Source organism: Augochlora pura, chromosome 10 (genome assembly GCF_028453695.1).
Source record: "Augochlora pura isolate Apur16 chromosome 10, APUR_v2.2.1, whole genome shotgun sequence".
Taxonomy (NCBI): domain Eukaryota; kingdom Metazoa; phylum Arthropoda; class Insecta; order Hymenoptera; family Halictidae; genus Augochlora; species Augochlora pura.
In genome coordinates, this window is record NC_135781.1 from 30,819,090 (window position 1) to 30,841,475 (window position 22,386).

A 22,386-nucleotide genomic window follows, 5' to 3' on the forward strand; every position below is an offset into this window, starting at 1 on the left:
CCAAACGCTTCATAAAACCGCCCCTTTAAAAATTTCTCGCGTTCCATTTCAGGTGTCACCTCGTCCGTCGTTTAACTGTCCCGCGATCTAATCCGCAGACTTCTCGGCAGCGCGCGAGCGTCGATTTAAGCGAACTATAGCACGATACTGTCGCGCAACGATTGAATAATAGAATTGTCTGTTGCGTTCCCCATTCTCCAGGCTCCGCCGATCGAACGGTTTCGTCGCCGCGAGGCGGAAGAGAGCTGGGGGATAGAGACCGGTGGCGTGCAATTAGAAACGAACGATACACTCCATATAAGATATTCGCACATTTTATTGCCATCTCGATATATACACAAAGCGTGCAAGACCGTTTCGCTCGGCTTCCGCTCCGTCGTATCGCGACCGTGATGCAGCTGTGGTAATCGCACGGCCAATCGATAGGCCATCGTCGTAACATAGTGCTCCTCCACCGTGCGGGAGGCTCGTTTAATGTAAATTATCTACAAGATAGACCTACGCTCGTACATCGGTTACAATCTACGCGGCGGTACGCTGCGGGAACGCTATTTACAACACCGTAATATTACTTATTTACATCGACTTCATCCGCGGCGCAAACGAAAGAAGGAGCGGGGCTAGTCGCGCGCGATCGAGGAGAGGAAAAGAATCGAAGACCGCGCGGCCACCGACTCGCCGCGCATCGATTCGCGAGAACGGTACCTGCGAATCGCGTTCGCAGCGATGCACGCGTCTCGGTGTCCCGAATAGAGCTCCACTGGACCGTCGCTTCGAATCAAGGATCTTCTGTTAAAATAGTTTCCGACCCTATCCTCGTCGATTATTCAGCACTTGCCCCGTCGGAAATATGCTGCGTCTTCTACTTTGAATTTCTCCTCGATGTTCCAGCTGGCAACAGTTCGCGAGATGAAGCTACTAACCCGTTTGCTCTGCAAGTCCATGGACTCTCGATAGTCTGCCTTCGAACGGCGATAACTGACACATTCGCTACCAGCGTTGCGCGTCCGCGACGATCTAATTCTCGCGCGAAAGAAAATCGAGTTAACCCTTTCGGTACGAGCACTCTGTCCGCCATGACACTCTGTAGGCGTTGCTCCGAAAATTCGCACACGGTCATACGAAGTATGATCTCTTTTATACGAAGATTGTCGTAAGCGTTAAATAAAATCTGTGCTTGATAAAACAGTGTTTTTTAAAACAAAAAGTGTTGCGTCCAGCTTTAATATTAAGAGATATAACATTCTGTTATTTATACTGAAAATCGCACGGACGCCGGATATATCCGGCACTCGTACCGAAAGGGTTAATCGTCGGTTGTGCATGCATTCATAAGTATGCAGTCAAATGGCAGCGTTCATAAGGACAGAACCATAGTGCGGGTATCAAGCACTTATCACAAAATTGAGCAATATAATAAATCCTCGGAGAATTTCCAAATACCGTTTTCCTATTCCTAAGACATTCAGATAGGCGAATAAATGCGCGTTTACGTATCTCGCGATGCATCGAATTTTCGTCTCGCCTAAAGCGTCGCGAGGTGTCGGCGAAACCAACGCTGCCAGCGAACGTGCTACAAATTCCGCAGTCGATCGCGTACCCAGCGATCTCGATATCGATCTCTCGTGCTCAGAAAATGGCAAGGATCATCGTCGCTGTTCACAAAACCGAAAAAGTCTGCCACGCATTCGAGTCGCTGTCCAGCAGCCGCTTCTTTCGCCACTCACCGTTGCCTCCGAAGTTCGCGCGAGACATGCGCCGATCCTTGGTCGCCGTTCTCCAGCTTCCATCGAGAGCACAGTTCACCCGGCATTGTTCACTACCTGCCGGAAGAGCTGAGCCCACCGCGATGGGACGGCACGGTGAACGCTCTGAGGCCGACGGCGACGCCGATGCCGACGCCGCTGCTGATCGGCGCCTGCACCTGTCCAGTCAGGTTGATGGACGAGTTGACCAGACCTAGAGCATCGCCTAAAACCGAGCTGGACGCCGTGGAAGCTGGACTGTCGCTCGCCGGCCTGACCCTCGGCGGCCTGGCGCACTTCTCCAGGTGATGATGGTGCGACCTCACCGCCAGCCTGCTCACGTGGACGGGGATCGGCACCACGATCCTGGTGCCGTTCCCGGAGTGCTGTCCGGCGGCACCGTTGTGCCTGCTCGAGGCTCCGGCGGCCGCCATGCTGGTCGCGCCGGTGCCCACTCCGCCGCCGGATAACCCGGCCTTCACCCTTTTCCATTTGGCGCGGCGATTCTGGAACCAGATCTTCACCTGCACCTCCGACAGCTTCAGAGCGTGCGCGATGTGCGACCGCTCCGTCAAGCTGAGGTACTTCTTCGCGTGGAACTCCCGCTCCAGCTCCAACAGCTGCTCGGACGTGAACGCCGTTCGTCGGCGGCGTGCTTTGTTGTTGCTGGAACCCGACGCCGAGCTGTTCTGACCGTTCTCCATGGAGCCGGGGCTCACGTTGCTGGACGCGTTGCTGGACATCGCGTCGGCCGCGTCGTGACCGTCGCCCGCCATGCTCAGCCCTCCGCCCTCGTCCTCGCTCTCGGCGGATGCCCGACCGTTCTCCGAACCTGCGCACAGAAACCGCGGTCGGAATTAGTCGGGCGCTGCTTCCGGATCAGCTTGCGAACATTCGAAAATCTGCTCGCGAATCTGATTGGAAATCTGTTCTCGGTCGAAGAGCGATACGCTTCGATCTATATATCAAAGATCAAAGCAGGTATTGAAGTGTTATAAATAGGAGACGAAAGAGGGACTTCTATGCTATAAAATTACGTCTTTGTTTCTTAACGATTCTAGGGAAACGAGTTTTTCTTTATGAGACAGCGGCGTAAAATAGGGAAAATCGCTAACTTCCGAAAGACTTCTGCAAAGAGGAGGCTATTGTCTAGGTCTCTTAAGGAATATAGAAATATTTCTGAATGCTATAAAAATTGTCTTAAATTATCGAGGGAATTTTTTCGATAATTTAACGATCTTTTAACATCGTAATCCTCGATCTTTTGGTTTCGTTGCCGGGGACTCAACAGGTCGAATTCGAACGCGGAATCGCGAGCGCGTGAAAGCATTGGAATCCGAAAGCATTGGATATTATTGAATATATGCAATTCATCGAATCGTCGCGAGCCCGAGTTACACATGCCGGGGGCGAAACCGTCGCGATCGCGCGTTGCCTTAATGGGAAAGGAAGGGATGGCCGGATAGAGATGTAATGGCACTGTTCCGTGGACGATCGATCACAGGCTCGATTCCCGGACGAAGTGTAAAGACGCGGCGAGGACAACACCCGGTTTGTCCGTGAGTCCCGCGGCACCGTCACCGTTTCTTTCGCTCTCGCGGAAGCGTGTGTGGCCCATTCAATCGAAACTCTTTGAATTAGTAAAGGCCGCGGGTGCATCAAACTCTTACGTGCTCGTCTTGTTCTAGGAACTTGCTGCCTTGAACACGGCCGCTGGGGAAAACCGGTAAACACGAAAATGAAGAGGAGAAAAAAGGGGGACTATGAACTCGACGTGTCCGGAATGGCGCACCGGCCTGGTCACCGCCGGTCAATTTACATCGTTCGTAATTGCTGAGCTATAGACGTCCGCGTACGCGTGTAACATTCCGCCGAGAAGTATTCGACTGACTTAAGAAACATTGCAAATATTCTTATGTCCGTGTTCGTTAATCATCGAGGAAAATTATAGAGCCGATTATTGTGGCGTCAAGTTTTACTGTGCTTTGCTTTCGACCATAATTGACTTCATTTTAAGCTTACTTTTAAAATCCAGATATTTAAGGACGTTTTAATTTAATTTAAATTTATTTATTTAACCCTTCGCACTCCGAATTTTATTTCAATTTCAGTGTCAGCAGCTCCCAACATCTATTTATTTGGACATGAAATAATGTCGAGTCTCACTCGACATAGAAATGCAAAGGGTTAATTTAAATTTAAAAATATTGGTAGTATAATATTTTAATAAAATATATATGGCAATAGGAACAGCAAATATACTTAGTACAGAACTCAACTTCTTTGGAAATACACTGAACCGATTTACATATACAGTAATACCAGCTATTAAAACACAAACTATATGTAATTTCTTTATATTTTACTTTTATATTGTATTGTAATTTTTGTTCTTTTATTTTTATATACTATTTATAAGGTAACTCCGAACTATGTACAATAACTCCATGCAACTCAAAAGGGTCTTATTAGCCCGTCAATAAAGAATAATAATAATAATATCATCTATTATTTTCAAAATATTAAATGTGAAGTTTGGCACGAGTTAGAAGTACCTAAATGTTTTAGTATTTATTCACACGTTCGCGGATAATTTAAAAATATTCCAAGGTAAACGTCGCTTCAAATAATTACAGCATTATTATTACATAAAATGAGCTAAAAAGATCGCATCTCCTACACCGTGTATTTAATGATATTTATTCGCGATCATATTTCGGCACTCCTACGCTTCGTTTCTCACGCCGCTTTATTTCGCAACAGTCGCGGCCGATCGATTCCGCTGTCCTCGCGATTAGACCGAATGTACATTCGCGGAGAACTGGTTCCGACGAAACGCAATGACTTACAGATTCATCGGCCGCGGCTGAATAAGTTTCCGATCCGTGGTTACTAATTCAGGGAACGGTGTCCCCGCTGGTGCACCACCATAAGACAGACGGAAAGCGATTAAAGTTGCACGGTAATGTACTTTATTGAACATCGTCTAAAGCAACCGTCGCAGCCAGCGTCCGGTTTTGCCCGACGTGGAAAATTGTTCGGAGCAGTCGAGGAAAAAAGAAAAGAAAAAAACTTCGTTCCGCCGCGTGCTATATAACGTTGCCGCGACGAAACCGCTCGCGTCCCGTCCAGCATATTAAATCTTCTCCTCTAACCGTGCAATAATGCACGACCGATTAATCGGTCTACGACGGTATACCGCGTTCCGGCCGTTCGATGACTTAATGGCGGCCGCGCCACTTAACCTATTCATGAGTGCCAGGTGGGCCCCCGCGAGACCGCGTTCCTCTATTCCTTTTTTTCCCCTCTTTTCTCTTTTTTTTTCTAAAAATCGAGAACTATGCCCGCTTGAAAGAGAATCGCTGATCAACCGTACGTATTACTCGCGACGCGACGATCCTTCGTTTCTGGAGCAAAAGGTCTCGCGGTAACTATAGGTCGCCTGAAAGTTTAAACACAATTTTCAACTGTGTTGAACGCGCCGTGAACGCTCGCGACCCGTGTGCATCCGTGGTTCAAACGGAATCAACCGCGTTAGGCCGGCTTGCCTTTTGAAACTTTTGAACTGTAATTTCGCGACCATTAGCAGAGATTGTTGCTGCTTTATATACACGTCTGTCGTGGGTAATCGTTTAATTGGCAGCTAATATTTGTTTCAGATTGCAATAAGAAAGACGGTGGGAGAAAGTATACTTTTTCCGAATTTATTGTCATGATTATTGTAGAAGCTTGGATTTATGTTACAAGGGTTAAATGGATTTTTTCCTAGGTTGATTTAACATTATTTAATACTATTTAATATTATGCTATACTATTTAATCTAGCAATTAAAGTATGTTACTTACATCATTTCTGGCTCAAAATACAGTCAATAAAATTTCGTTGCCCAAAAGTAGCGTCTATTTTGCCAATTAAAAAATTATGGTACTCGCATTTGTCTTAAAATGCTACAATTTTGATACATAACAATTACCAATAAAGAATAAAGCATAGCCTCTTCTAGACTCCAATTTAATCTTGTTACTGCTATTAACAATTTCAGTCACTCCAAAACGTCAGTTCTCAAGCCGCCTACTATTAACTTTTTATTATGTGTACTATGTGAAAGCACCCTATGCACCATGGACGAACCATACATTTTCCGAAGCGGCGACGAAACATTGAGCCGCGAGGACCAACACCGCGAGTTCCCGCAAAAGTTCAACAACTTCTGAACGGCGAACGCCGCCGCCGCGGCAGGCGTGAACAACCGGCTCGAACTAGACGCATGCATTTTCTAAAGTGTAGTTCCCCGGACGATGACTCCGAATCCTCATAGTTCCGAACCGACGTTCCGTTCGTTTATAGCGCGGGGGCTCTTATAGCTGGACAAGTTGTTGAAACCGACGCGATCAAAGTTTTTTCCTTCGCCGCGGTCTGGAAAAGCTCGTCCGCGAACAACGCCGTCCGCGATTATTAGCGGAATACGAGCGGCACAATGTGTCATCGATGCTTCTTCCAGCGACTTCCGTCGCCCGTGCGATTGGACATACGCCAAATTGGAGTTCGATCCGGTTCCTGCACCCGTCGGGATGCGCCGCGTTCCATCCAGACCTATACGTCTTCCTGATATATTCCCGTCCCGGCGAAACTCTCCGGTGAAAAAAAGAAATCGAAACAGATGTACATTCGAGGTTTGGGTCTTTTTCGGATCGCGTTACGAAATTCTGTACACGGTTTACGGCAACCGACGGTGCTATATTAACCCTTTGCGCTCCACGCCATTTTAACTTCATGGCTAAACTTATTTTGGACGAGCACTATAGCTCGTGCTATATACAGACACTATAGTCTGTATTTTCTATAAATCATTGGGGCAATTTATGAAATTGAGTGCGTGTAACAGTTACGCTTTGAACGATTCTTTGAAAATTAATAGATTTGATAATGTAAAAATATTTTCAGAATATCGTAGAACAATCTTGAACGGAGTCATCACTCGAGTGCAAAGGGTTAACACCTCCGCGGCTATTTGTACCGGAATTTTGTCCCCGAGATCATGGTCAGCTGTTTATTTCTATTTATTCAACTGATATTCTAATCGACGGACTTTTTTAATTGTTGCTTGAAATTGTCGTAGGATTCACCTCGTCGGGTCTCCATTTTTTCTTAATTAATTTGTCTGTGATTGTATCAGATTCTCATAAAAATCGGGATGATGAAAAGACGAATAAAAATTTGAAGTTCGTAATTTTACAGAGTGTATTAAAATTATGATATGGAAATTAGGGGTTCCTGAGGTCATTTGAAGTAACTTTTTCCTCAGCGAAATTGCAATCCGCGGCTTTGTTTACGAGTTATTAAAGAAAAACAGTGACCAATGAGGGGCGAGCTCGGTTGACGCAAGGCGGCCGTGCCAACGAGCAGACGAAGTCCAGTTGAGTTGCGCCAGCTGATCTCTCCTCTCATTGGTCACTGTTTTTGCTTAATAACTCGTTAACGATATTTCGGAGAAAATTTCTGTAAAGGAAAAAGTTACTTGAAATGATCTCAGGAATCTCTCCATTCACCGCAAGTACCATAATTCTGTATATTTCATTGGGCATGTACTGAAACGCAATAGTATTGTTAAAACATTGAGTTAAATAGGATTTCTAGATATTAATAGCTAATATAATATAGTAATACATACTATAATAATAGATAATATAGTAATATATAATATAAACAATTTATGCACCAAGGTATTTGACTATCCTATAAATATAAACAAATCATGGAAACACTTTTATTTTCTAAAAAACAACTTCAACCATTGCAATCAATATCAAAAATTCCCAATCAAATTATTTTACTGTCATAAAAATACCTGACCATCCTATACAAAATTCTGTCGCAGACACTTTAGAGTAACGCCGTGTAACGGCAAAATACAATTAAAAACCACGATAAGTGTTCCTCATTCATACGAAAATCGTGGAGACGTTTCAAGAAATCGATATCACGTTATCAATTACAGAGACGGCCCTATCAAGCGAAGTCGCGCGAAGAACGTTTCGGACAGGTGAAATTATATATTCATGTATTAATAATCTCCCTAATATTAGAAACGCGATGAATAAAAACCGTCGCTCCGACACCAGCCGGAAATTATTCAAGAGCACGGAACGCTGAATGAAGTTCCCGCGATCTCGTAGGAATCTTTAATCGAAAATTTTTCGCTCTAGTTTCCCGAGGCAGCGGCGTCCCGGTGTTTTCTAATTGCCGCGGCGCACCGACAGGAAATCTGTGTCACGTCCCGTCGATTGCCCCATTACAAATACATGAACGATCCGCGCGAGCGCGCGAGGACGTATATGGGTTAGCCCGGCGCGGTTTAACTCGATAAATATTTATCGAGCGACGGACAAATTTTATCTGTCAAATTAAGCGGCGAGTCCGGCCGATTACGTTTTCACGGCGAAACGAACGTGAAATCGATAGCCGCGACGACGCGGTAAGAAGCGACGACGCCGCGAGATGTTTTGGAAAGCGTCGCGATTAAGGCGGCCGGTTATCAACGGACGAGTTCATTAATCAACGTTTTTCGGAGAATTGTTCGTATTCGGGTGTCGTCAAACGCGAGCCCCGCATTTTCGTTGGTCTATTAACGGTATCGATTAATCGAGGGGTCCGAGACCGATCCCGGGAACACGAGGGGACATCAGCTTTTTTCGGCCGGATTTTCGGTTCTTCTTGGGAAAAGCAAGTTTGTGAGATCCACCCTTGTCGTGTCTGGTCGCCGTGGGGCTCTCTCGATGGGGTAATGAATACGAAAAAATCGAGATACGGTAAATCTTGCGGCGACCGCTTTCTGTGATACTGAATTGGCTTTCTGTCCTTGCCGAGTGCGGCCTCCTCGATCGTGCGCGATGCAAATCTGGCTCGCCGATGATTAATCAAAGTCTCCTTCGAGAGATACGATACAGATATCTTTGTGCTGGAGCAGGCAGTAAGTTTTGATTAATATAACATCATTAATATAGAAACTATTACGACCAAACTGTTATCTCATTTCGAAACCCTGTAACTCTGCGTGAAAAAATTGTACGTTACTCTTTCTGTACTCATTTTAAAGAGTAAAATCTATAGTTTTATATCCGTTAATTTATTTTATTATTTTTATGAAAAATATGAAACTCAGTACTATTTATTGTAACATGAATTCAGAAGCTAAAATTGCTTTTCCGAAATTGGTTACATTCAAACATCTCTACAAAGACTAAAAAATTTTTTTACGCATCTGACTAACAATAATCTTATAGAAGGATGTCCCCCCTTTAAAATGACGTCTCAAAAGTTGATCTGGGATTTTTTTTCACCGTTCCATCGTAATTTTACTGAGAAGTGGTCATCTATAATTTTTCTTAATTTTGCGGAGCGATGAATTTCGCGACATTATTATTAATAAAAAGGAATATTTGTTCGATTATTCTTTCTTTTAATTGCTTCAAGTAATGTTTATTAATAATATAACAGTCGGATGCTAGGTTGGAGCCGTTTAACTATTAGCCTGTAGTTTGCATGCGATGGAAAGAGGTTAAATCGAACGATCGGAGAAATTCACAGAGAACGTGTCGGTTTTTCGCCTGCTGTGTCGCGGAGTCGATGAATGTATCTATTTCTGCGCGTGTCGCATCAAATTTTAATCGTTGTTATTAACTGTCTTCCAGCCGGTTTCGCGTCTGACGTCACGTGTGCCACCGATCGATACGGCTAGCTGTTATTTGGTCACTTTACCACTAAATCGGCGTTGTGATTTAATGAACGGATTACGTGGACGAAGATGCGATCGAATTACCGTCGTCCTTTTGACATAATCGCGCGTCAGAGAGCTTAAATACAGTTCAACCATAATTTGCATCACATCTATTAACAAATTTCAAATCAATGGAATCAGAGTTTACTATACTTTTAATTTAATTTTCAATTCCTTAATATTTTTCACAGGAAACACAAGGCTATAATAACTATTTATATTTAATTATGTAATTAATAATTTCCATAGAAAATTCTTAACAATGTAACTTAATATAAAAGCTCTTGTAATAGTAATTAATTACCTCCACTTTTATAACTCTTCACACCTTTTAAAACATTCTTCTTTTAATCTTTCCTTGATTTTTCAACGTCGATTTAATTATTTTAACACATTTACATTTTACATTTTTTATTTCAATATTCCACGTAGATTAAATAATAAAAGATACACTTTGATTACGCTCGGCTCGATGTAACGTATGTAAATGTAAATGAAGCTTCGTGACGGCGTGAGCCTGAATTAGGTTCGACGAAAGATAATGCAGATCTCGGTTGCAAATGAAAATGCATCCCGTCCGGATTGATTTCAATTTGCGAAAAGTGACGGAATCGGATTAAGATGACTGAACCCTGTGATCGAGAACCGGCTCTTCCGCCTTCTATACATATATTTAGCGCAAAGTAGTTCAGCTCTTCATTACCTTCCACTTTAAAGAATTCAGCTTCTGCTCCAATTGTGACTAATCTGCCAACCGCGACATACATTTGAAAGAGCAACGCCGACGTCTATGGGCGCCAGACGTTTTTAATATTTTTAAACACGCAGAAACGGGCACGGGACGGTATTAACACTGGCGGAGGCACGACGATGTTTTTCATATTTTTGACTAATAATAAATGCACGATGTTCTTATTGTTTTCGATTAATAATAAGTGCACGATTTTTTTTAATAATTTCGACTAATAACAAATGCATGATGTTCTGAATATTTTTATACGATCATGGTTAGACGCACGACATTTTTAATCTTTTTAAATAATTTTTATCTTCTCGTAGCTATTGGAAATTAACTAATTGGAAATTGATGAATTTCAGATGTCATCTATAAATGCATTCTAATGTCATTGATATACTCAGTGAACTGTTACACTATACAGTATAGTAACAATTAATTCACGTACATCTTGTTTAAAGTGAATACTATAATTTCCTGGTCTATAAAAAATAGAAAAATATTTCAATAACACTATGGAATGCCCTTTAATTTTTTATCGAATTTCTATCGCAGCAATCGAATAATTATCGCTCCATCTTCGACGAGTACACTTCGTTTCTTAAACTTCACCGTCGATTGTATAAATTCGTCGCGATATCAGGCAAACCGGTTCTATTAAATAATTTCATTTAACAGGATCGATTCGTCGCTGGCGTCCATTCTTCTTCCTGGCTAGCTGCATTAATCAGCTTAATTGGCGCATCAGCTGTGCCATTGTTGAGAGTGTCATTCACGGGACGCGTGTGTGACGGAATTTTCGGTCCCCGAATCACTTCGACGATTTCTGACATAGTTCCATGTCGGCCATCAAGTTACACGGGGATCCTGACATAACGCGATTATTAATTTGTCAAGCGGAGCTATAAAAAAACCAACCGTCTCATTTATAGTCGCCATTTAGATTCGACGGGATCAATAGTAGTTGAGGCGTTGGCATTAAGCGAACTTTAAAACGAGAGCCAAGAAAAGGTGGCTCCGTGGCTCCGTGAATTATTCGATGTCGATTCAATTAATTAGGCAATGCGATTCATGGTTAAATTCGGTGATGAAATTCAATAGATATTTTACGTTCATATTTTATCGCGGCAATTTCTTTAGCGGAAACTGAGAAATGAAATCCGTCTAATATTATGTGCTAGGCACAGGCAAATCAAAGTTTGTTTCTTTTTTTAGTAATTTTTAGAAAGATACGATTCATAAATTAATCTTGTTAGGATCCTCTCTTTCATCTATTTATATCTGTTGTAAATAGATATTTTACTAAATCAGTTAATCATTAACCCTTTGCACTTGGATACATTAAATAATTATTTAGTGATGCCTCTGAGTCACCTCTCGAGTGAAAAGGGTTAAGAAGAAGTACCTTAGTCATTATGGAGTTGTTAAGTAGTCCTTTTAACGTCTCCAAAAATTCATATTGTTAAGCTAGTTTTAAAAAAGTATTTAGCACCTTTTCAAAGACTTGGCCCATACTATACTTGCCCACTGCAAGTAGCATAAACCACGAAAGACTAAAAGTATTAAAATAATGTCATAGTAGAGTTGGCGTTTCGCAGAAAGATCAACAGATTTATTGTTCTATTCCGACGACTTCGAATATTTGGAATACAACAATGGATACTCAGATCAGATTTCCATTTCCATTACAAATTGCATCGTGCGATTAAAACAATTCGCACCATGGCGGGACTAGGCAGATCGTCGTGCAGCTCGCAGGAACGTTTTCGGCCGTCCAGGGACGAAAATAGAGAGGGCAAGCCCCGCGATCGGGCCGCGTTGTGCTCGTCCGCAACCGATCGGCGCACACCGGTTCGGCACGGTGCGTCATAAATGACCGATGACAGATTCCTCGAAGCCATTTCGTTGCGCATACGAAATCGCCACGGTCGGCGGTACATCAATAAAAAGTGATCGGCCACGAATAAATGCGCGCGACTTCGTCGACCCGTTCCCCGCCCGGCCCCGCGCCGCCCCTCGGTAATACGTGATCGGCGAGTTTTCGACTTTCCATCCGCGGCCGGGCTCCCTAGAATAGCCGCGCGCGAGCTATCGTTCCGTGTGCGAGAGACCCGTTTACAATTGATCACGGTGATCGACGGATTCTGCGATTCTTCCGCGGCCGTCCGACGATATCGCGTGCTCGAAATGTCGGATGCCGCGCGACTGCTCCGCGGATTACTAATTTGTCAAACCTCTTTGCCGCTTCGACGATCTTCATGCTATAGTATGCTACCTACGATTAACGAGCGTGTTTTATATTTATTGATTTATTTTTCTGTTAATTTAATCCAAAGAAATTTGTGCGTTTTCATAGAAATTTTTGTGCTAGTAGCTGGTAAAAAATGCTTGTTTAATCGGGTTAGAGAATAATTTATATTTATTATATAAATGAGTATATCTTGGCTGTATTTCTTTTTGATTTGTTCTCATTTTCATAGACTGTACAGTGTCTGTAATGTGCGAGGATTATTCAGATTTTAGAACAGTAATAATTAATGCAGCAACTAGTAATTGAAGCAACTATATTTTGTTGCAACAATTTGCAAAATCATTCGCAAAGTACATACATTCTTGTTAGCGTACACTATATACTCTGCAATACCTAAAAATTAATCATTTCGTTTCAATTTTCACAAAACTTATGCAATTACCAATTAAAATCTTCTTCCTTCACACAATATACACATTGACATAAAAATTGCCATTATTTACGCAAGAAATAAAATCAATCTAATTATCTGAATATATAATATTTAGTAAATGATATAATAATTCGGAACTTGACGAAAGAGGTAAAAGTACATAGTTCGATTACAATGAAAATAATTTCGCGAAAAATGCTCAGCTTTCGCAGATATCGATCAACGGGAGACGTCGCGAAATGAATTGTCATGTCGACGGAGGAGATTCTCGACGGTCGCCCTTCTTTTCGAGGAAGAAGGGTTCTTCGGCGAAGGGCACGCCGAGCGTTTGAAATTCGGCCAGGATTCGCGCGGAGTACCGTATCACGTACGGCGGAGGCGCGTGTGAGCACGGAATTCCACCTGTGGAGAAGTGTGCGAACAACGCGGGGATTCGACTTTGGGACCAGGTCGTAATTTATGCGCGCTACTGTGTATCTCGGGCCCTTTGCCGGCTCTCTCGATCGTGGCGACTACGATCGTAGTCGAGGACACGCTCCCGGAATCCGTAAACGGCCGTCGCGATTTTTTTACGATCCGCGCACGACATCGCGCATATTATCGCTCTTCTCGCTTCACGCTATTAACCCTTTGCACTCGAAGCCTTTTTAAGCTTAGATCCAAAATTGCTGTTTTGACCAGCTGTAGTATAGTACTTAGTATAATTTGCTGACTCGTTAAACTGTTATGCTTTTAACAGAAGGGTAATTAATAAAGTAAACATTATTTTGGTAATTTTATAACAATTTTTATTGGCGCTTCAGAGACGCAATTCGGGTGCAAAGGGTTGAGTCGGTTTCGAGGCTGATTAACGCGTTGAATGGCACGCCAATTTTACGGGGATTGTCTGTGGTGTCACGGTGAATTTTCTATTATGGGACATGTATGGGAGCGCCGATTATCGATGGCCCCCATGGCGTTCAACGCCATGTTAAGAGATTCTGGATTTTATGCAGTCGCGAGGTTTATTTAAAAGAGTCGAAAGATCGAGAGTATTCGAGATTAATTACCATTTTCAGATCGCTGAAATTTTTTAAAGAAGAATGAATTTTCTGTGTGGCTTGTAATTTTTAAAGAAGATGAAGAAAATTTTTATTTTTCATTAGTGTCGACCGATTAGTGCACCTTACATGTGTATTTTGCATTTCTCTATTTATTATGTATTTCCAAAGAATTTTATTCATAAATAATGCCTGGAATTTTGATATTAAAATTGACTATTTTACGTTTTACATTTGTTTATTTTTTATCAATTTTCCAATTGCTATTAATGCATTTCATATATAAATATTTGTAGAAAATTATGTGTAAATAATTATGACGAATTAACTACATAATTCTCAAACAAAATTGTCACATTATTTAATCTCGCGTCGCTTTCTATATTCAACTAAATAACCAAAACTAATGGCCGAAAACAGTCTTTCGAATTTGTACAAATAATTACGAAACAGCACTATTTTCAATCGGCGGAAAATCGCGCGATTATTCGCCCGTCTTTCGAGACAGCCGTGGCGGCATTTAATTGGTCGTAATCTTCTAGAATGGGATCACGGAACACCTATTTATTTATATGCTATTAACTTACTGCCGACGGTGATTCTATATTCGATGCATGCGCGGGCTGCGCGCTATAGGTTGACGTCTGACGACTGTCAGCGTTAACAGGATACGCGAATGATCGTTTCAATTATCCCTAGCGCTGACCAAAGGCCGGCGCGCGGCGACGGTAATTAATGGACGTGTCAATCGATAAAGTCGCTTCTTGAAACAGTGACAAGGAGTTTACACATATCGAGATGCAAATATTTTGTCCGCCCTTACAATCGATTTAATTAGTTCGGATAATTGCGAGACGCCGCGCGTCGTTGTGACAGATACGAATCAGTTCATGCAAATCCAATGGTGAACGCTTTCGTGCCGATTTTAACAATTAGAATGACGAGTTTGTAAAATTGACTTCGTCTAGGTAATTATCAATATTGCACTTTTATTATTACCTTAATAATAGAGTAATTTTAGTGACATAATTTTGGGACTATTTTATTGACATCGAATGCATAGTTGAGAAATTTCAATAAAAAATCAACTCCGAAAATTTCCACAAAATTGAAGCAACTTAATCAACAAAACTGAAACTAAAATGTTCTGTTCTAGTATATACTAATACGATTTATTTTACAGTTTCAGTTCATCCGCATATATTACAATAAAAATGAATTTAATCAACTATTAAAAAATTACTGTTATCCACATTCGACCATGAACGTATCAACATAATTTGCCTGACTCACACCGAGATTAAAATCCTACGTATAAAACGCTTTTAATAATAAACAAATGCATTTAACAAAATTATGTATAAGAAGATAATCCGAAGGAATTCTCTCTATATTCTCAATATAGAAACAAAGATCTAAACGATAGATAAGGAACGTTCTAAACCTTCTTATAAATATAAGAATAAATATGAAAATACGGCATTATCGCAACAGCCCGCATGTGTTCAGGCATAAAACGCCAATCGCTGCCCACCTAGCGAACGCCGTCGATGGCTCGAGAGTCAGGTAGATGCCAGACAAGAGCGAAAAATAATAGAACAAGAAGAAGAAGAAGAAGAAGAAGAAGCATTGTGGAGAGGCTTACCGTGTCGCGATTTCGAGAGATCATGGGCAGGCGATGCTGGCGAGTCGATGCTGCCGTCGTCCTCGCTGTCCGTGAAGCTCGTCGAACAGCGATGATTTGGGGTACGCTGACAACCGGTCGGATAAGCTGCGCCTTGGAGATGATTGGCTCCCGGGCCGAGATGCTGTGACAATCGGCTCTGATAAAGCTCCTGGTGCGACGGGTAGCTGGCCGAGGTGTGCGCTGGCAGCATCGGGACACCGGAAGTCCCGCCGCTGCCGTACATCCGCATCGGTAACCAGGCTCCGTAGAGGCCGAGGGGCACGCCGAAACCTGGACGATAAGGATTCGTTAATTTCCTGTCGACGCGACTGCGTCGCAAATACCTGGCGACCATTTTTTTTTCACGAAATTATCAATCGAAATTACGATCCATTAAATTATCGAGAAATTATGGAAGCAGAAATTCGATTTGAAGGAACGTGAAACAGGAATTCGTTCTTTTTAATTATTATTGTTGAAACAAAAATTGTCTGGTCTTAGTAAGGAGAAAACAATTTTTATATTTTCATAACACCTTTTATTAAACAATATCTGTTTTATCTATTTATTTTATTTATCGTGAAAAGTATTTAATATTAAAAGAATTATAAGTAATTTAATATTGAAATATTATAGTAATACCTCAGTAATAGATAGGAAATTAATTACTTTCATGACAATTGATTCACAGGTCGATAAAATGTTAGAAAAATAAACATAAAAGTATTTTATCGAATAATGCCAATATCAATATTTATTCCTCAATATCAATATTATTATTAATATTTACAAAATATTAAAGTAGCACCTGAATACAATTTTCGTAATTTCAACCTAAGGCAGCGTTTCCAACGCTTCGTCTTTGCTCTAGTTCCCTAATAGCCGCCTTAAATCATCTACAATTTCCATCAACTTCAATAAAAAGATCAAAGGTGATTTTCAAAGAAATATGAATGGGAAATTTCGAATAAATCCAGCTCCGTTTACCTTAATGTCCTTTTCGCAAATCAGTGAAAAAGTTGTTGGACGATTTCTAAATACCGGTAATCCAAGGTGGCCGACTGCATAATGCATCGTGCGGCGGGTTTCGGTTGAATTCTGAGGGAACGTACGAGCGTCTATCGTGGCACACGTGACCCCGTTTGCGCAGAGGTGGCACCAGTTTTGGATCGGATCTTAACGCGACGTAACACACCGTGGCTGACATTTAATGGCTCTTGATTGAAGGGGGATTTCATTTTCCGACGAAAGTAGGGCGCGCGATGCCTCAAATCGAATTTCGTTACATCCGGTACGGCGACAGAGACGTTCTGAAATATGTAATCGGCTATTGAGCGGGCTCGAACTCGATTTATTCATCGTTGCTTCCGCTCTTCACTTTTAATTAGTCCGCGTTAACCGGGAACGTTTCCCGAATCCGCGCCGATAAATTAACGAGCTCCCGATCTCGTTCGCGCGCCGCGACGATAATTGAATTATCTAAAGCCGGCGTATAACTCAGCCGACGGAATGGAATCCCGTGGATTTCCGCGCGCTCCACTTCCCGTTCGCGATATTACCTATTAACATTATCGGTCTATCGGCTCCTAATGGATTATTGACAGGCCGAGTCCGAGGTGTCTATGCATGCTCAGCCGGTCGTCTATGCGGGGTCCGTTCGATCTCCATTGAGAACAATGATTCAAGGGAAAAGCGGCGCTTTCAATTGGTTCATTGATGCGTCCGTCACGCGGAATCTTCAAAGATGCTATTCAGATCGAGTGCTCTAACTTCTCTAAGAAATGGAACATGCTGCGCGATAGTGTCACGTGAACGCGAGAGCTGGGAACATAGATGAATGGTCCCCTTGCTTTTGGAGCTATGGAAATATTCGTCGCAGAGTCGATGCGATTTTTCTAGCATTTTCAACCATTTCTTTTTGAATACGGTAGAACTCCGTTTATGCGAATCTATCGCGAGATTAATTACCAGAAATTAATTACATCAGTCTCGCACCAATGACTACGATTTTTTCTTATATAAGGTCTATCAGAAAGTTATGTTCGATGATGTTATTTTAAGTTAACATTCTTGACACATTCTTCAAAATTGATATTTATAAATTTTAATAGCGTTGGCAAAGGATAAAAGTAATGACGGAAACTATACAGTACAATGTATATTATTAAACGCATATTTTATTATTTCCTTGCATATTAAGAACAGACAGAATTTTCCGGTAGATATAATATTAATAAGAGTATTACGTATGAGAAGATACAGTTAATTAGGCATTGCTAAAAGTTAGTTTATATAATCTGAGTTTGTATAAACAGCGCTTGTATAAATAGACTATATAAATAGCCTTTATTTAAATGAGCCGTTCATTTTCAAAGTGGCCTAAGTGCATTTTCCGAAAACATCGAGCTAGCTATTTTAATATATAAATTTCTCCAATTTATATATATAATTGTATTTAAGTAATATCTCTAGAATTCAATAACCCTTAAAAACATTATACTACCACGTTATCAGATACCAAGCTCTTTAAATTGATTAAAATCCTCTTTAAATCCTTAAATATCTAGATTTTAAAATAAATTAGCCACTTCGAAAATATATAACAATCCCTATATAAATTAAAAGGGAAATTGAAACGGAGTTCGACTGTAATCAGAACAATTATTTAGGTATGCTCATCCATGTGCCACACCCTGTTTATCATACTACTAATAGCATCAGCTGATAAAGATAAAAATTAATCAAAAAGAAATAATAATAACCAGAAGAACACAGTAATGTTTTATTAATGTTACATTCTATGAATCGTAGTCGCATAGAGCGTATTTATAAATCATACGGAGCAACTAAACGTTCCTATTTACCAACGCTGAGAACAACTCAATAAGTTGAAAGGTATAAGATACACGTGTCATCATGAAATAATACCAGAATGACTCATAATTTCTATTCAAAGTTCCATACCTGTACTTATCGTTTCTTAAAACTCTAGAGCAATAATTACAGCGTTTAACATATTCTACGTTGCGTCGGTCACCGACAGGTGACATTAATTTTTTAACTAGACTTCCAAATTCATTATAATAAACTCGAAAACAGTGCATTGAACTATTTAAAATGCAAAATATATAGAACAGTATTTCCTAAATTTTCTAGCTTCGGTTTTATTAACGCTAAATGCAATATAGCCAGTCGAATGATTGATTTTCAAGTGTTCAATTAGTATTATCAAAGTGACAAGAATGTTTCCATGGAAAAAGAATGACTAGATTTGTTTACGCAAGCCAATGATGCAATCAAAATTGCGCGAAGCCTGCGTCGTGGACTCGGCAAGCTTACAACTTTGATAAAGATAACAAAATGATCAGTTAGGTACATTTAGCGTTAATGAAATAATTTAATTGATACATCGTGCGATTGATTGGTCATGATGTTTGACCCTCGACACGTTAAAAAGCAATTACCGACCTGGTGGAAGCGCGTTCGCTGCCGCAGTCGCCAGGTAGTGTCTCTGATAAAGGTATTCCCTGTCCCGATCCGAGTCCTCTTCCTTCTCGCTCGCCCTTTCCTCCTGCGTGCCGGGATCGCATTGTCCTTTCTGGGTGCCGCAATTCCCGATCAAACTCTCGATCGTGAACGGCTTCGGCGTTGGTCGTCGCATGATCTTCGCCTCCGGGATCGAGGACTCGAGCTCGTCGCTCGCGGATCCGACGTCCAGCTCCGTCTCCTCCACGTTCGAATCCATGCTTCTTATTCGTCTTATTACTCAACCGAAACTAACACTTCATATCCCGGCGATAAACTAATCAAGAAACCCTTTCGAAAGTCTAAATCCCTTCATCGAGATCCTGGAATAAGGATTTGGATGGAATAAGTCCAACAAGGCGATTGTTCCTCCGAGATGAAACGACTTCGTGGCTTCTTAATTGTTCGAGTATAACGCGATATGGTATTTGGTTAATACATTAACGATCTTTAACAAAATATCTCGTTCCAGGAGTATCCTCTAATTGCGATACAACGTGAACATTATTCAGAGTATCCGTCCGCCGCGTTCGAAGAAACGCCCGTCGTTTACCGTGTCGGAGGTGCTCGTCAATACTTGATACACGGTCTTCGCGTGTGGCTGGCTTCAGCAGATACTGGCGTATTCATGGAATACTTTCAATTGAATGTCGCACCAGGCATCAAGTTTTCATACGGTTTTCCTGTGTCGCGGCTTGCGGGAACTGATTCGAGAACGTGACACTGCTTGAAATCGACGCGATCAGTAGGAACTAGTAGCTGGTACTTCTAGAAATTGTTCCATCGCTTTCCACAGCTATTCACACAGTATATGATAGTTCGATTAGCTTCTGCAGGTTTGTTATCACCCCCTAAGTGTAAATATGGTTTTCGATACACTAGAGTTGCTTCGAAAATCGAAGAAGTTAGGTGTTTATTGAGTAAGGTGTTGCAAGGTGCAGTAAGGTTTGGCGCTCTTGTAGTTGACGATTCTTCATGGATCTATTTTATGTCAGGATCGATGCGTAGATCGGAAAGCACGGATGATTATAATAGTCCATGGATTCCTTAAGTAAAGGGTTCTCTTCGTTCGGAGTCCTTCGAGCGTCCAAGACTGCTTCGTTGATCAGTAGAGCACAGATGCAATTAAGTACGGAAATATTCATCGGCGGTCGCTCCAGATGCTAAATCTGTCAATTTCACTCCAGCGAAAGGCCTTCTCCAAAAATCTGCATCCAAACGCGATCCAGCAGATGCACAGCGATCGACACGGCGCAACGTGAATCCGCTGCTCCCAATTCCAGAGGTTCGAGCGACTTAGACCGCTCGGCTTCTTGGAATCAGCTAGCTATTTTCCATAAAAATTCCGGCCGCGGCAACCAGCTCCTCTGGAATAGTCACGGCGCGGATACGAAACGCGGCCGATGCCTGTATCTAACGGGCGTACCACGTGTCCTCTCCTGGCCCGCACCACAGCGTCGCGAACCGAAAACTCGCGAGACAAGCCCGACCTCGATCCACGTTCTGGCAAAAGGAAAAAGAGTGCAGCGGCTGGGTCCACTACGTGACCAGTCAAACAACGGTATGACGAATCGCGACACTCGCGATCACCATATCAAATCGGCGATCGTGCCCGATCGGTTGGCATGTCGGCCGCGATCGCATACGTGATCGTTACGTGGGAGACACGGTGGGTGCCCGGCGGTGTTCCTTTTTTTGGGGGGGGGGGGGGGGGGGGGGGGGAGAGGCGACAAAAAAAAGGCACGTGGACCGACGACAACCGTGTCGGGCACGAGTCGACGGGCAACTGGCGGCCGAAGACGAGCCGCATTTCAATCGGCGTTGTCGCGAGGTTGCGACGCGCCGACTCCCGGCGCGGCGTCGCAGCTGGCGTGGCCGCGGAACCGCACGGATTTTCCTGCCACGGCGTGTCCCGTTGGTCGTCGTCACGACCAATCGTCGTGTCGGACACGCCCACCGACCCGGTGCCCGCCATCTTGCAGCCCCGCGACAGCTTTTGTACTTCCGCGGTCTCGCGAACCCGCTCCCGATCCAGCCCGCCAGGATCCAGCCGAGAGATCCTAGGACCTGGTCAACTGCCGTTGCCACTTCGGCCGCGCTTCAATGTGCTTCGCTCTCTCGACTCTATCTTCTTTTTTTTGGGGGGCTTTTTTGTTTTGCGTTTTTTTAACTGCCGACGCAATTCCGCCGGGTCCACCGTTCAGCGGGGCTCGTCGGCGCGGAATTTTAGCCGGAATTTTTGGCTTTCTTTATTTTTGATTTTTCGTACGCTTCGTCGTCGTGCTGGATCGCTCGGCGAGGCTTGTATGCCGCGACATGGTTTGTTTAACTGCTGACTTTTTGGGTTACGCTTTTAACACCGAAGCTACGGACTGACTAACTCCCGTTGCTTTGCGAGCCACGAGAATTAATTTGTTTGGATTTTTGGACTGTTTTATTATATGAGAATTATATAAGGCATTATTAGTTTTATCACATAGGAATTATGTAAGGAATTATTCCTATGGAATTTTTATTGTTTTATTATAAAGGAATTATGTGTAAGAAATTATTCGTTAGATCAGTTGTTATGGTAAAGTCTTTATAATTTCAACAATTTTAAAATGGGGAATGTGAGTTCAATTATTCTGATTGGTATGATAGGTTCAGTATTAAACATTATATATGACAGGGTATAACATAAAATATTGCCATTTCCATGTGGCAATTAATAGTTAGGTACTCCTCAAAAATAGGTAACTGATTAACCCCTTTCTCTATAATAACGAGCCAGACTTGTGACAAAAATCCCACGCAAAATTGACTAAATATGAATATTATTAATTTCTCCTAAATCGAAATAAAATTGAATTCCTTTATTATCAAAATTTAGAAATGCTAGTAAATAAAGAAAATAGAAGAAAGAAAAATTTTATCTAGTCCTATCGAGGTCAGTATTAAAAAAAATAGGTACTAATTAACGCAACCAAAAAGGTGTCATAGGACAAGGAATTAAAATGGATGTATACTCTGCTATTCATTTTTAAATTATATATTTCATAAAATTATTGCACTTAACCATCAAAGCATTTATATTCAAACAAAACCTTCTCTTTTTCGAATATTAGCAAACGTTTAACTCTTTCCTAATCTTTTCCTGTCTAAATATATATTTTCTGTATTATTAAGAACAAAGAGGTTTTAATCATCGCCAAGTATGCAAGGTGTTAATGG

The 22,386-nt window shown here is 42.0% G+C and overlaps 1 protein-coding gene across 1 annotated transcript; it reads right to left on the reverse strand.

The window, feature by feature from the left end:
• Positions 1–281: 281 nt before the first annotated feature.
• On the reverse strand, positions 282–19,414 carry Unpg (homeobox protein unplugged). Its single transcript, XM_078192835.1, has 3 exons — positions 19,117–19,414; positions 15,628–15,939; positions 282–2,577 (listed from the first exon to the last, which is right to left on the reverse strand). The coding sequence occupies exons 1-3, from the start codon at positions 19,391–19,393 to the stop codon at positions 1,820–1,822; spliced, it is 1,347 nt and encodes a 448-aa protein (XP_078048961.1). The 5' UTR covers positions 19,394–19,414; the 3' UTR covers positions 282–1,819.
• Between the last annotated feature and the right edge of the window lie 2,972 nt (positions 19,415–22,386).

Coding starts and splice junctions, on each gene's coding strand:
- Unpg (XM_078192835.1), bottom strand. CDS start 19,393: ATGGATTCGAACGTGGAGGAGACGGAGCTGGACGTCGGATCCGCGAGC. Junction 15,940..19,116: donor AGCGAACGCGCTTCCACCAG/GTCGGTAATTGC, acceptor CTTATCGTCCAG/GTTTCGGCGTGCCCCTCGGC. Junction 2,578..15,627: donor TCTCTCGAAATCGCGACACG/GTAAGCCTCTCC, acceptor TTCTGTGCGCAG/GTTCGGAGAACGGTCGGGCA.